This window comes from Vespa mandarinia, chromosome 5, assembly GCF_050613455.1.
Source record: "Vespa mandarinia isolate Hongniang chromosome 5, ASM5061345v1, whole genome shotgun sequence".
NCBI lineage: Eukaryota > Metazoa > Arthropoda > Insecta > Hymenoptera > Vespidae > Vespa > Vespa mandarinia.
In genome coordinates this window covers 2,880,001-2,897,500 of record NC_140814.1, presented here as the reverse complement: position 1 = coordinate 2,897,500, position 17,500 = coordinate 2,880,001, and the positions used below count along the sequence as shown (strand labels likewise).

General features: G+C 32.1%; 1 protein-coding gene across 2 annotated transcripts in view; it reads left to right on the top strand.

Annotated features, from left to right (window-relative positions):
* Positions 1–17,500, top strand: part of C15 (homeobox protein C15) — a 41,137-nt gene that overhangs the window by 18,039 nt on the left and 5,598 nt on the right. The window contains exon 2 of one of the 2 annotated variants that reach the window (XM_035866177.2): positions 11,567–11,798. In XM_035866177.2, the coding sequence (XP_035722070.1) occupies positions 11,567–11,798 (232 nt within the window). The remainder of the gene's footprint in view (positions 1–11,566; positions 11,799–17,500) is intronic. The other variant, XM_035866178.2, reaches the window with a different exon arrangement.

Here is a 17,500-nt window from a genome sequence, read left to right as displayed (position 1 = left end):
TCTCGCCCCGTTCCACTTTGACTTTTCTCGATGGGGTTGGTAACGGGTGGTTTATATCAAGTTATAGAGTTTGAGAAATGATCGGTAGTTTAGAGTTTTCGTATCATTTTTTCTCTCCCACTTTTTCTCTCTCTTTCTCTCTTTCTCTCTCTCTCTATCATACACACGTATTCTCACACTCTTTCGTTTTAATTCGAAAAGAGCGAAAGTAATTTGAAAACTTTGTAAAAAAAATTGAGAATTTAATTCTTTATTTTTCTTTTTTTTTTTTTTTTTTTTTTTTTCTTTTTCAATAAATAATTCTCATTAGCATTTATTAACACCGTTTACTTTATGAATTATTATATATGAAACCGCGAATGGAATTTATTTTCATATCTAATTTATTTTCCTTCGATTTATTTCCCCTATATTTAGTTAAACGATCGTCGTGATCGTTGTCTTTTTCTATTTTAACGCAAAATAATTTTACATACAGACAAACACATACATAACATTGGTACATTCACCTGGATGAGAATAAAGAAGAAGAAGAAGAAGAAGAAGAAAAAAAAAAGAAGAAGAAGAAAAGATCGGAACGTCGTAGTGTAGAAAATTGAAAATCGACGGAGAAATCCCTTCCGCGTTACAAGCTCATGACGAATCACCATTAAAAACTTTCTGTGACTTTCCAATATCTATCGTTTGGTTAGTAAGCGACTGATAATATCGTCGAGGCTTAATAAAAATTAAAAAAAAATACAAAAAATACAAAATAAAAAAAATAAAAAATGTATAACTATACATACATACATACATACATACATACATATATGTGTGTGTGTGTGTGTGTGTGTGTATATGAGAAAAAGGAAACCAATCGAGTTAGACTCGCTTTTACAGCCACCCTTTTAAGTAATTTTCGCGATTGGAAACTTCATAGGCATGTCGCATTCCTAGAAACGTTTAGTTTTCATTTCTCTGGTTAAGTAGTAGTAGCGAAGCACCACAGAGCTCCTATTACAGTAACAACAGCGTAGTTATACTCTTGCAAGTAGTCTCTCTCGTAGCACCTATATAATACCTATATATTAATATCTACATGTATACATACACAAATATACACGCATACGTGTGTGCGCGCACACACAGATATATAGAGTTATACGTAAATACGTGCAAGTATAGGAGTATAATATATCTATATGATTTTAAGTGCACTTCTTCTAGCCGCATTTCCACGAAAGGCATTGATAATAATTGTAAAATCGTTCGATCCTATTTTAGACACAAAACCCGTTCTGTGTGATCTCTCCTCGTAACATAGTTCTTTTTTCTCTCTGATAATAAAGATATCGGAAGAACAGGCATGCATATATTTATATATATATATATATCGATAAAATGGTAAAATAGAGTTAGGATATGCATCTGTCAAAAAAATATTTAGATAAATCTAATATTGGATCTCATTAATGATCCTTGAAATTTTATTATTATATTTTTCTCGACTATTTTCTCTTTCTATTTTTCATTGTCTTTTTTCTTTCTTCTTTCTTTTTTTTTTCTTTTCTCGTTTTCTTTTTCTTTTTTTGCAAAAGTATCAATCCACAAGACTAAATTGTAAGCTCCAAAAAAAAGATTTGTTTCTTTAAAATCAATTGGTATAATAATTATTTGCCGATTTATGGGGAATTATATGATAACGAGTGTAAAAAAGAATTTTCACGAATGATGATGAATATCCACGGATAAAAGTACATAGTATAGTTTTATTTTTCGCTCGTATCTTTCTTTATTCGTTTATTAGAATATTACTGAGGCTAATCTTGGCCAATTTAAACAAATTAATTAAATTTCGAATGGAAAATTCGAATGTAAGCCACTTGATCTTTGAATATTCTCTGGAAGAAGTTATTGAATAATGAGAGAAGAAAAAGAAAAAGAGAAGAGAAAAGGAAAGGAAAAAAGAAAAAAAAAAAAGAAAGAAGAAAATAAAATAAGGAAAATAAAGACAAAGGCGCCAGTGGGAACGTAAGAAAAGAGAGAATTAAAGCAGGGAAGAGTATATGAGAGAGAGAGAGAGTGAGAGAGAGAGAGAGAGACAAAGAGAGACAAAGAGAGAGATAAAGAGAGAGAAAGAGAGAGAAAGAGAGAGAACGTGCGAAAAAGAAGAACGTCGAAAGATGGCGGTTGTCTTGGACGGGGGTTGGCTAGCTCGAGGGTAATTTTATAGAACGAAATATGCTTTCTACGAATCCGTTTAGGCCTGTTCAACTGTTTCTCTCGAAACGTTGAAATTACATTGGTCGTAGAGTCTGTAGTTGTACAATACATAAATACATGCGTATGTACGTACATACGTTAAATATATACGTGTACATATTATATAGGATAAAAGAAACACATCTTTATTCATGAAGCTAAAATATATCGTATGTAATGGCAAATTATATTTTAGGGATTATTGAATATAGATACAAAAAGAGAGAGAGAGAGATATATATATATATATAAATGGGTAAGGTTTCTTCTAATTCGTTTCTAAGAACGTTTCTTCGAATAGGATCATTCGAATACATGGAAATTCAAGATTCTTTTTTGTTTCTTTTCGACGAGCAAAAAAAAAAAAAGAAAAAGGAAAGAAAAAGAAAAATAAAAAGTGAAGAAGAAAAAGGAGTTCAAAGTTAATGCCTAGAATCTAGTCGTAACAAGTGGACTCGCTTAACTTCGCTATCGTTCGTCGGATACCAAAGAATCCGCGCTTGGTGTCTACAGAAAACAATTTACTTTGAAGGCCGCAAAGTCTATTAGCTTGGTTGGTTGGAACGTGCTCGGTAAAATAATGACTTTCTCTGACGAGTCCTCGGTGTCACAGTGGTGCCAGGGCAACAGTAAGTTGCATCATCGGATGACTCGAAACTGACTCATTCTCTATCTTTTTCTCGGTCGTGCCACGGGATACCCGGCCAAAGATTATGTCTCAAGCTCACTGGGTCATCGAAGTTAAAACCGCGAAGATTCTTTTATCTTTCAAATCTTTTTCCCGCTTTTTTTCCCTTTTTTTTTTTTTTTATACCTATGAACTATAATTACCGACGTTATTATGATTCTGCAATATACTCTTTTCTTACGATTAGATTTTTAAAAAGAATAATAATAATAAGAAGAAGGAGAAGAAGAAGAAAAAGAAAAAGAAGAAGATATCGTTTATATCGATATGCGTTTCGTTTAAGGGTTTATATAGTTAACTACGTTTCTAAATAATTATTTGCAAAATGATTGCGTCTGCGCAAAAACGCGCGCGAAAGAGAGAGAGAGAGAGAGAGAGGAATGAATTTGAAACGGGCCTTTTTTCTTTTTTTTTTTTTTTCTCTTTTTTTCAAACGAAAATATTACCCACCTACCGCAAGTTCAGAATACAAATCTTTTTTACTACGTCCGATTGTGTCGATTATTCTCGTTAGAAAAGAAAACAAAAAAAGAAAGAAAAAAAGACAAATAAAAAACCTGACAATGAGAGCAGAGCTCTCGTTGTATATTATGATTCTGTTGCGACATTGGAACGCAATGTTTCAAGTGTTTACGCTTGTCGTTTAAATCCATCATGAGCGCAGGTTTTCGTTGTCGACGAAAAGATTGGAGGTAGATACTAAAGATATGTAGCTAGGTAGGCAATAGATAGGTAGGTAGGTAGGTAGGTAGGTAGATAGGTATGTATATGCGATAATTAGTTTACATCGCGGTCACAACTAACTCCGTTCTAATTCTGACATAATAACGTGCGGCTTGTGCCGATCTTGAATTTATGTAGAATAGCTTGTTCGTTCTAACGATTACGTTATCTCGCGATCAACAAACGACGATAGATTATTTCTATCGTTAAGTTTTTTGTAATAGATAGATAGATACTTAACTATTTACCTTAATCACATATGTCACTTTGTAAAAGTTGAAAAGATTTAACGTAAATAAAAATAAAAAAGAAAACAAACTGAGATTTATCAATAATGCGATCACTGTAAACGATTTATTGTTTTGCGAAAGTAAAAGAAAGAAAAAAGAAAAAGAAAAAATGAAAGAGCAAATAAAAAATAAAAAAGATATTAACAACTATTATAAATCATGTTTCGCGTCATTAAGCAAGACTTATTCGTAATGATGTAATCTCATTCAGTTAGAAAGAGAGAGAGAGAGAGAGAAAGAGAGAATGAATGAATGAATCATTTTCCATCCCTTTCGAATTTACAGTTTGTCGATTTTAAAGAATATCTTTTATTTCACGATAACCGTAGAGAACCAGCGATAACGTCGAGCACGATATATACTGGAAAAATAAATTTTTAAAGTAAAACCAGGAAGAAACTTTGTGTAGAACTCGTGTTTAAGCCGAGAATAACGAACACCTCCGCACGCGAGCTTATAGTTTTTATTTATGTCGGCCATTTTGCGGACGTACGCGACCGCTTGCCATTTTGTTTTTACGAGCAACCCATTCCCAAGCATCGTCGGTCTTGTTCAGAGTAGATGTACACCACAACCGTATTCATCTCTACTACAGCCCCCTCCCCCGCCTCTTCTCCCCCCGCCTCCCACCACCCTCTTTTACCTCTTTACTTCGGTTCAATATTTATAATACCGCATGCAAACGTACAAATATTTATTTGTATTTTATATTATCCGCTATTATATTTAATTCGCTCGGTGTATTTATTTCTCGAAAAGGATAAAATTCTTCATACGTAAAATTTGTCTTTTTGATTATTTGAAGGATCTAAGAAAAATTTGTTCTTAACTCTCATTCCCTATCTCGTCATTCCAAACCGTCGTACCATCGCACGATCTTCGTTTCATCCCTTACGAATGGAACGACGAACGACGCACCGGTTATGTTTTATTCATCGGCTCGATTCGCCGATCTGTCCTGATTACAATTTAAAGACGAGCTTGGAAACTCTCCTATGGTACCCTCCTCCATTTTGCTCTTACTCGATTCTTATCCCGTCTACCACTTTCCTGCTCCTCCTGCTCCTCCTCCTCCTCCTTTTTCTCCTCATCCTCCTCATCCTCTATCTCCTCTTTCTCTTCTTCCTCAACCTTTTCCTCTTCCGGCACCACCTCCGCCTTACCACCTTCCCAGAAAACCCGTCTCTGTCCCTCGTTTCACAGTCGTTTCGGCTTTCACTCAACGGAGTTTTGTAAATGCATGTATCTTTTAAGGGTAGTTAAAGTAACCAGGGACAAAGGACAAAGGAAATTCGGCAATACTTAGTGGTAGTGGTGGTGATGGTGATGGTAGTGATGGTGGTAGTACTAATGGCTTGTGAAGAGATTACGAAAGGTGTCCGAATTTTACGATGCCAATTTTAATTTGGTAGAAACCAAAAATATCGAGAAAATATTTCATACATATTATATATAAATATATATATATATATATATATATATATATATATTTTCTTTTTTTAATAAAAATTCATTTTTTATATCAAACATAGAAAAAAGATATATATATATTATTAATAATATGAGTTAATATAAAAAATATAAATACGAATAGTATATAAAATGATTATAAAAATATATGAGTTTAATATAACGAACGAATTTTTATTATAAATTTTATATATCAATGTCGTCCTTGTAAAAATAATTGGACCCAAAAAGATCCAAAATTTAACCTCTTTTGATATTTTAACCGAAAGCCCTTAATATATACGATAACGAGCTTCTCCGAGCTAAAGTCACTTAGGCATGGTAGAAGTTTCGGTTCCGACTAGAATATCATTAGACACGTTAACGATTAACACATAGAGACTAGTCTAACTTCACCTCTCTCACTCCCTCTTTGAAAATCTATTATCAACCACAAAAGGATCGTTGGTTTACACCATTAAGACCTTTTTTTCTTGATAATCTTACATTTGTTAAAGGAATTTGTCATACGTATATAGAAAGATCTTAATCATTGAAATAAGATTTCTAATATACACAAACATAGTTAATAACTATATCTACATAATAATTTCGTTGTTTTACGTGCGTGCGTGTACGTGTAAATGTGTGTATGCATATAATTCTGCGGTATAATTTTAATGTCATTTTTATCTTTAATCCTTATATACCAATTATAGATATATCTAAATAATCTATTTAGAATTGCGATCGATCGAAGAAGGTAAGCATAATATGTATGCATGTATTTATGTATGTACATACGTACGTATTCATGTATGTATTTATGTATGTACGTATTTACGTATGTATGGATCGTGCCGACAGTGAGAGACGCGCTATCGGCCTCGCTTGAATGCAAGATTAGAAAACGATTCGAGTTCGATCGATTGTTAATTAATGACCATCGATCTCGTTATTATCAAAGTTCTGTGATCAACAAAGTAGAACTAATTGATATCTTGATCTATGATATTACTTTTATATCCTTTCAATATTTATCCGATTACAAGATCGCATTCTTTATATTTTATTAATTTTTTCTTCTATTCTTTTTTCCTTTTTTTTTCTTTCTTTCTTTCTTTTTTGCAAGAATCCTTTTTTTTTCGAATCCTAGATCATCGATATAATTGATGATTATTTTTTTTTCTCTCTTGTACTTTGTATCGCTTCAATGTTTATCAGATCGAAGGATTGTTTAATTGTAATTCTAGCGATAAAAAGAAAAAAAAGAAAAAAATAAATAAAAAAAAGTAATGTCGAATCGTTGAACCTTTTTTTTCCGATGATTAAATTAAATCAAACGTTTCGTTAAAGTCACTGAGTTTTCACCATTCACAAGACATATCACATAAGAAGATTGGGTCTTAAACTGTGAACAGAATAAGGGAGGATAGAGAACTTATTTATAGATTTGAAAGAGAATGATCGAGAATAATATAGAATGTTAGATTTCGATCGGTCACGAATTCTATGCAGTAAGAGGGATTTATTTCTGGAATAGCGATTGGTGAACTTACCTATTAAATATTACCTAAGACAAACGGAGGGGAGGGGGAGGGGAACGGGTGAGGTGGGAGAAAGGGGCCGAAGATAAAGGAGATAGGTAAAGGGTGAACGGTGTCAAGGGGGTGGTTGAAAGAGGGACGGATAATGGGGGTAATATTCAGCCGATGGCCGTTTACCCTTTAACGATCATTGGTTACGGTCGAAGTTGTAGAGGAAGATGGAGGAGGATTGAAAGTGGAAAGAGATGAGGAGGATGAGAATGAAAAGGAGGAGGAGGAGTTGTTATGCGTCAAATTTAATTTTCCAAGAAATTTTCCGCATCGTAGGTGCAGCTTATTCCCCCTCTCTCTCTCTCTCTCTTTCCCTCTATTGCTCGTTATCGGTCTCGTTAATCTCGAAATTGCATTTCCATTATCCTCCTACTTGGGCACAGATCTATATCGACGTCTATCATATGAAAATAATCGGTCATAAACGAGACAGTTAATGGTCGGAGAAGAATAAACGATATATACATTAACGTGTATATATATATATATATATATATATTTCAAAATTAGAGACTGATAGTGAGTTCGAATAATCTAGAAAATCTTGAATGAATTAACTTTATACATATATATGGTTATATATATAAATATATATATATATATATATATATATATATATATATAGAATCATTGAATGGTATTGTCTTAATCTTATCATTAAATAATAGTCTTGCTGGTATAAGTAGGTATATGTATATACGTATATACTTAACCGATAAATTGTATTTTATAAAAGTACGATTATCGATATTGGAAATATTATTTTATCATGGTAACCATAAAATTTCAATACCAGTTTGGTTCTATTTCTAAAATACATCGTCGATTTCTCAATGCCTATCTCTAAATATATGTTGGTACTTAGGATGGTAGTTGAGTACTGTCTGCATACTCTATTCGTATGTATATAACTATATATTACATAGATATCTTTATATACGTACGTATAACGAAGGATATTTGAATGGTCTCAAGAGGAGAGACATATTCGCGTATTTACATCTTCGAAGCTTCTCTTAGTAGAGCTCGGCTATGCAATCCTTAGAAGGATGCACGCGATCCTTCGATCGAAACGAAGAAGAAGACGAAGAAGGAGAATAAGAGAACTAGCTATGCCGACGTAATGAGAGACTTCGTGCCGAAGGAAAATGAGTCCCTTTTATCGAATAGGTACTCGTATTAAACGTGTGGGTAGAAAAGAAAGATAGAAAGGTGCGTCAACGAAAATGATTCTTTGTACTCTTATGCGATACGGGAGACATGATCGAATTGAAATATCTCGTTACTCCATCGGTATAAAGATATTTATATTTATATATATATTTATATATATATATATATATATGTATGTATGTATGTATGTGTATATCTATTCGAGTAAATTTTTCTTTTTTCTTTGTTTCTTTTAATATTTTCTTTAATTTCTTCTTTCTTTTTTCTTCTTCTTTCTTTTTCTTTTTTTCTTTTCTTTTTCTTTTTTTTTTTTTTTTTTTTTGTATACACGAGAACTTTATCGAAATGATTCCTTTCAACGGACGATTCTTTTACCTTAGTAATTTTAAGTTGAACTATAATCTTTTATTATAGTTGTATCTCATTATGAATGGTAATACGTATGTTCGTATTGGATTAAAAGCGATTTTAGAGCCAGACGTTCGCGCGTCGTTACCACTTATCGAAGATAAGCTGTTTAATGATCTCGATAAAGAGGTGCGTGTAGATACATCGAGAAGAAAGAAATAGAAAAGGAGAGAAAAAGAGAAAAAGAGAGAGAGAGAGAGAAAGAGAAAAAGATTAAAATTATTTCCAATAGAAAAGAAAGAAAAAAGATGGATATTGTTTCGTTTATTAGAAAAATAAAAAGAAAAAAAAAGAAAAAAAAATATATATATATAAGGAAAAGGAAGTTAACATTCGAGTATCACAACGACTAGGATGAATGCGATAATTAAAATCTAATATACAAATAAATTTTCACTAGTTGATTGCGGTAATAGTATTATTGGAAAATTCACTTAACACGATCGTCTCTTCTCGTATTATTACCATCAAGATCGAATATCGATTTTTATACCGACACCTACCTAATCGAATCGAATAGCTAACAGAGATAAATAACTACTTATCTCTTTACTATACTCTCGAATTATTGTATTATTTTATCTAGTTACTTGAATTACTTTTACGTATTCTTTTTAAATAAATATATATATATATATTTTTTTTTTAATATTATATTTCGAAAATAATTCTTACGTGAATTGTTTCAACATAATTTCGTGTGTTTCAATTCTTTCTCAGAAATATGAGGAAATAATAATTATCGATAATTAGATATAGTTGAAAGATATTTATATACGTATCTACGTTTGATATTTATTTTATTCAAATCGTCGTGGCTATTAAAATGTCTTCATTAATTTTATATATATATATATATACTTATCTCGTATGATGTTTTATTTCCATGTATATAAATTCGAAATGAAAAATTTTAAATATATCTTATTCTCTCGTTTTATTCGGTGATTTAAGGAAGGATCGACCACACTCGTACCCTCGACGGAAATACCATAACAGAAATAAAGAAAATGATAGACCGTGGAAGGCCACCGCAAAGTCGTTCTCGTCGTGCGCATCTTTGTCCTCGTAAATACGTGACTAAAGATTCTCCGACGATGATTGTCAGGTGCTCCTCGAACTGACGGATGGCTTAACTCTTGCGGTTTCATAGCCTTTACAGAATATTTTTATTCTATATTCATCTATTTATCTATCTATCTAACTATTTAACTATCTATCTATCTATCTATCTATCTATCTATCTATCTATCTAGTCATCTATTTAGTTGTCCTTCTTCTTTCTTGATAAATCGAAATATTTTTTATTCAATTCAATTGTATGAACAACAAATGAAATTAATTTCATCCTATTCTAAATTAATACAGTATAGAATAATCGTATGTATAATTATAATTAGAAATTTATTATATAGAATAATATATTTCTTGAATTAAATTCGTTGATCATTTTTTGTCGCTTGATTAAGAAAGTTCGATGATTAAGAAACAAAAAAAAAATAAATAAATAAATAAAAAGAGATTAAGACAAAATTTCTTTTTCATTCCTTTATTTCCAAATTAATGTAATCAATATCAATTTTATATATAATAATTAATTATAATAATTTATTCTTGAATTAATTTATATATATACATACAATATATAATATATATATAAAAATATATATACATATATATATATATATATATATATATATATATATAATAGTTGTAAATTCATTAAATACGCATAAAAGTAGATACATTTGAATAATTCCGTTCGTTCATATTTCGTTCCATATGTTAATTAAAAGAAAACCTTAAGTAATAATAATAATAATCGTAACGATCGAGATATCGAGTTATCGAAAATGTTTGAAAAAAAAAAGAAAGAAAAGGAAAAATATGTTCCATCAAACGATCTATTTGCCATTGGTACTCTCCGTGTAACGAGATTAGTATAAATTATTTCTTTTTTCTTTCTCTCTCTCTCTCTCTCTCTCTCTCTCTCTCTCTCTCTCTCTCTCTCTTTGCTTCTCTTAAGGACAACTCTCGATGGACTATTTAAATAGTCAAAGATAAACAGGATCTCGTGCTAAGCGGAACGGATATAATATACATATGTATAATATAATATATTAGCTATTCTCGATATAATAGTGCGTGCGATAATTGCCTCGGATAGGTGGCATTTCGATAACGAGTGCGCAAACGAGTTCCCTGTTGCGATTTACACGGTTACTTTCGCATAAGTGCCCTCCTTCCTCTTCCCTCTTAAATCCCCTTTCTCCTTCCTTCCTACCCAGATAAAAATTTATTTCGATTCCTGTTTGTATCTTTTGCTGCCGACTTCTTGCTTGTGTGTAATGGAACTGGTGCAAACGATATCGGATTAACGGTTATTTTATTAATGTCCTTACGGCGAATCAAACGCACCTGTTAGCAAATACAAATGAGATTCCACTAGATTCACAAGCTCCTATGAGCTTCGATAATCGATTTAAATTATCAATTTTCATTCTTATTTCTTTTAAGCAATGAGAATAATATGAGAACGAGGGGTTGGGAGAGAGGGATATCCTTGAAATTTGATAACGTGATCAGATCAAAAGTTAGATGGATTAATTATTAAAAAAAAAAAAAAAAAAATAACAGATAAATATTCGATATTTCTTTATTTTATTAAATTATATATATAATGAAAGAAAAAAAAAAATATATATATATATATAATATATACCAAAAATCGATAGAAATGTATATTATCAAAATTATTATATTACATTATATTGTATATATCAATATAAAAAAATTAACATTAAATATATATATATATATATATATATATATATTTTCTTTCTGTTTCATTACAATTACATATTAAATTACATATACGATATGAAATATCGTAATGCTCTCTATATTTATATTTACATATAGTATAAATTTATACACAGTAAACATTCGTAAGGTCCTTATCAATGTACTTTTATTTTTGTTCGATCGAAAAGCAGTAGCTGGAGCATTTCCAAGAAGAATCGGTCATCCTTATCAAAACAGGACACCACCTAAGAGGAAGAAACCAAGAACGAGCTTCACAAGGATACAGATCGCCGAGTTGGAGAAACGTTTTCATAAACAGAAGTATCTCGCATCGGCCGAGAGAGCGGCCTTAGCAAAGTCCTTGAAGATGACGGATGCGCAAGTGAAAACATGGTTCCAAAATAGACGAACGAAATGGCGGTAAGTTTGACGAATTTTCATTTTACGAATTACAGATATGCATACATGCATGTATTGACGTGGAAATATATTTTTGTTTTTTTTTTTTTTGCTTTTCTTTTTTCCTCTTTTTTCTTTTCTCGTTCCTTTTTTTTTTTTATATTAACTATCTCCTACCTTTTTCTTATTCCTTTGTTATTATTTTCAATGAAAACCAAGATTGAAAGACCGAGCAACGATTTAATACACTTAGGTACATCTTATCTTTCAAAAATAATATACGTATATATATATATGTTTTCCATAACAAAGAGACACGATCGATATCAATGATCGTGTCGATGATGGATATAAACAATAATTTTCGAAGGTTTAATATACAGGACGATAATAACTATAGCCATTTAATATAAATATAACTATCGAAGAATATGCATTGTTGACGTTTTGTAAACAAAGATAAAATCGTACGTAGCATATTATAACGGTACTTGGCTCAATTACATACATGTATATATATATATATGTGTACTTACGTATATCGTAAACATTCATTTCTGTGCTTAAATTCGTAATAATTATTAATACATCGAAGTGTGTTTCTTATCAAATAATCCGATCGTGTAATTAAGAAGAAAACATCTGATCGTACCTGCTACGTATTAGAATGCAAGCCTATATATATTACACTCATACACATATACATACACATACACACACATATATATATATATATATACACGTCAGTAACATCATTTGAAATGGCCAAATTTAACCAGGCATAGTTTCGTTCGTGAGAGAGAAAAAAAATTGAGAGAAATGGAAGAATTGGAAAAGGAAAACGCGTGCTCGATGCCACCATTGGAATTTTAATAGCAACCGAACGGTTTGTGTTAAAGCAAGAAAGAGAAAAGGCAAATCTTTATTTCTCTTTCTCTTACACACACACACACACATATACACACACACACACACATACACACACATATATATACGTTTCTCTCAAGAGCACATTGGGAGTCGAACTGTATGGAGTCTCTTCAAGATAAGGAAGGACGAAAACACGTCATTTAGATAAAAGGGGCCCCGTTCGTGGCGCGGTCCTTCGATAATACAACTCAGGGGCGTCTCGACGGCGAGACGAGCACGGCGACATTCTCCACCATCACCATCACCATCACTAGCTTCACCAGCCCTACAACAGTTCCACAAGCTCCATCAGTTTTACCATCACTACCATCACTACTAACACCACCATCACCATCACCATCATAAACATCACCACTAACACCAGCATAATCTTTCTTATTCTTTTCTCTTCTTCCTCCAACTCACCTGCCACCGCAGAGTGAATTTCTAAAAGCCGCCGTACTCCCTGTTGTCGTTCTCTACCTCTTTTGGCCCTTCTACGAAAAAACATATATGTATTGGTAACTACCTAAGCATACATATATATATATATATATATATTTATATATATGCGTACGATAGATAGATACATACATATATACATATATATATATATGTTCGTATGTATGTATCTATGTACATATATATATGCGATAAAGCGGTAAACGCGTGGATAGGTCCGACCGAGGAAGGATTCAAGTGATAACAGGAACGAGACCGACGAGCTGAAAGAATTGGAAATTCCTTCTTGGGAAATGGACCTCGAGTACCTCTGTGTTATCCTGTTTTTTCTTGTTTCTTTGTTTCTTTTTTCTTTATTTTTTTTTTCTTTTTTTTTTCTTTTTTTTTTCTTTTTTTTTTTATTTTTTGGTCTAACTTATATCTATCCTATAAATAGTTCGTGAAAAATCGATGGATCTTTAATTTTATGTTCTTTTTCTTTCTCCTTTAAAACGTTCTCCTTCTTCTTAATTCCCAAAATAATACAACATTGCGTTATGCATGTGTATTTCATATTTTTTTTTCTTCCGTATTTCTTGATTTTCGTTTGCTCGCTTTTCCTTTCCCTTTTTTCTTCTCTTTACTTTATTATCTTTTTTATTCATTTATTTATTTCTTTTTTTTTCTTTTTTTTTCTCTTTTTTTTTTGACGACAAACGAGCACGAAATAAAAATTCAATAATCAATGGCGTATATATGTAAATTTCATCTCATTTATATGTATCCTTTTCTCATAGAGATGTTACTTTCTAATTAAATCTCTTGACTCGATTTACTCGTACATACGTACATTACATGCGTTCTCTAGTAGAGATAAATAACCAGATAAATAGAAAGTGTTCGATGCAAATCATCAGAAGGTATTATATTTGATATATCGAAAAGTTAGGAAAATTTATTTGCAATTTTGACGAAGGTTTAAATGAAAATCAGTTTAGAAAACTACAAATAGGAAGAACAAAAAAAAAAAAGAAAAAAGAAAAGAAAAGAATAGAATAGAATAGAATAGAATAGAATAGAAATAAAGGAAAGAGGACGTCGCGAGAGGGTGTTTTCAGTGACGATCCACCACGAGTGAATCCGTGTTACGAATCTAGCTCAAAGTTTCAGTGGTAGTCCAAGCGAGCGAACGAGCAAGCGAGCAAGCGAGCGAGCGAGCGAGCAAGCAAGCGAGCAGCAGCTGCGTTTAAAGTAACAAGATGACTGTAGGCAGAGACGAGATAACTCGGTCTCAATAATTCAGCTACCTAACAGCTTAGCCTTGTCCCGTACATAATGTAGTCCGCACCCTCCCGTCGCGTTCTCTCATCCACCACCACCACCACCACCACCACCACCATCACTACCACCACCACTACCACTGCTGCAGCAGTAGCAGTAGCAGTAGCAGTAGCAGCAGTAGCAGCAGCAGCAGCAACAGAAGTAGTAGTATCAACAGCAGCAACATCACCATCACCACCACCACCCCACTTTCAATAACCAACATCAGCAACATCGGCAAGAGGAGTAGAAGCGTACCACCCTCCTGCTTTGACTGCCAACCATCACCTCTCTCCCCGTCTCACCGTCATTGGAGAGGGGTGTTAACCCTCCTTGAAATCCTCCCACTCTCATCCCGTCAGCCCTCTCTTTCTACGCCAACCAGGCGACGGGTTCTTCCCTCTCAGCACGAACTTCTTGGCTTTTAAACTGTCAAACGATTCGAATCCGACGCCTGGAAATCGGACTTCGATATCTCTAACCTTCCTCTCTCTCTCTCTCTCTCTCTCTCTCTCTTTCTATCTCTATATCTGTCTCTATCTATCTCATTCACTCGGGTACACCGATTCGACTCGTTTAAAGATTCATCGACTTCTGTGTACGAGAACGCCTACTGGTAACCGTTCGAACACGATCACCAAAGCTATGTCGGATATATCTACTATATATCTACTATATCGTTCGACGTCCTGCCTACGTTCCCGACGTTAGGTACATATTCTCTTTCAACCGGTTCTCTCTTTTTCTCTCTCTCTCTCTCTCTCTTTCTTTCTCTTTTTTTCTTTCTTTCTCTCTTCCGTGCGAAAACGATCGAAGCGAAGCGCGCATCGATCTGGATGATCGAGCACAGAAAATGATTTGTAACTTCGATCCGTCCGTGATATTATTGGTATATACATACATAGATATTATACCGCGATACTCTCGAGTCATCATGAATCTTCTATGTAAATACATATTTTTTCTTCGAGATAAAGAGTATCTCTTTTAACCAGAACTATCTCTCTCTCTCTCTCTCTCTCTCTTCCTTCCTGATACTTACATCTTCCTTTTATATATATATATATATATATATATATACATATATGTGTGAGTATGTGTACATATTTTTTGTATTTTTCTTATTTCTTTCTTGTTTATTTATTTATTTATTTATTTATTTATTTATCTATTTTTTTTTATATATAGATCGAGAACTAGATATCATTTTGCTATGAAAAATTTAATGGTGATAGTTACTCGAAGAGATAGCAGATCGTTTCTATAGATCGTAATCGCGCTTAGGTATATTATAACGGTATATTCGGAACGATATTTCTTCTCCTTTATTATCGATCGTATGTAAGACAATCGATCGTAATATTTCGATATTTTTTACGATCAATAATCGAACGGATACCACAGACGATTATATTTTTATTTAGTGATCGATTTACGCGGTTAAAATTCTTCGTATCTACGATCTATGCATCTGTATCTTCGTATGTTCAACAAAAAGAAAAAAAAAAAGAAAAAAAAATAGAAAAATAGAAAAAATAGAGAAGAAGAAGAAGAAGAAGAAGAAGAAGAAGAAGAAGATCTAAATTGAAATTAGTTACTTATCGATCATTGTAGATCGAGACGGTGTCAAACGATCGGTGTTTGAAAAAAATATATTCATTAACACAAGTCAAAGAACAAGTTAAACTACTTAATCCAAAAGGTTGTTTCCTTTTTATCTTCTTTGTTTTCTTTTCTTTTCCTTTTCTCTTTTTCTCTTCTTCTCCAATCATTATCATAACTAGTACGAGATGACGACGACGACGACGACGACGACGACGACGACGACGACGACGAGAAGGACAAGTTCTTAAACTGTAATCGCGTGTTAATTTATAAGAGATTACCATTAGGGATTAGTTATGTCTATAGAAAGTATGTATCAAACAAGATGAAATCAAACGAATTTACATTCAAATAGTTCGGTCGTTCTTTAATAAGAGTAAAAAATTCTTTTCTATCTATTTATTAGATATTTAACATACATATACACGTAAGTATGTGTGTAGTTTATTAATATGTATTAATCATTGGTTTAATCAATTTAGTCGTTCGATCATGCGGAAGAACGAATTAGTGAAGTTAGATATATATTATTTATTAGTATTGATAAGAACGATAGAAAAAAAATAAATGTATGTGTGTGCGCAGGTGTGTGTGTGTGTGTGTGTATGTGGTGTGTGTATGTGTGTATATTTTATGTCGTTTCCGACGGAGAAGGAAGTTGATCTTGGTGAATCGCACGCACGATTGACGACGGAATGTTAATACGATCAGTTTCTTGTCGAAAAAGAAAATAAATATGATCATTTTATATCGAATCAAATCTTGTGTGGTAGCAGGGGCAGGAGGGAGGGGCACTGGGTGGCAAAGGCTAATGATCAAATGTACATCCGTTCGTTCTTATCAAATGAATTCTATGATTAAATCTTTTTTGAACATCTATACAATCAAATAACTATTGTATTATATACAATAGTTACAGATTTACACAAGTTTTATTATATTATATCCGAAGTTTAGGAAAAAGAAATTTTTCTTTTTTTTCTTCTTCTTTTTTAAATCCAAAAGAAAATTATACGATTAATACGTAATATAATCGGATTGATATAATTATTTTTAATTAAATGTCATACGATAATTTGATTATATCGTATTATATAATGATATAGTAATAAAAGTATGATTAGAGAACGGTATAATTATAATACATTAATATTAGAATCAATAATAGATATAATATAATAAATATACTGATATAATTATATTATATGTATTTATAATAATTGTACGAATATAAATGATACTATAATTTTTTCTTTTCTTTCTTTTTCTTTTTTTTTTTTTTTCAAAAAAAACATTTTTAGAAAATATCTTTCAGATGAAACTTTTAGATCCAAAGGTATTATCTATATCACGGGGGTATTGTTTAAGTTTTAAGAAAATGAAAAAAAAAAAAAGGAAAAAAAAAAAAGAAGAATAATTTCACCTGAATAAATAGAAAATTAAAGGAT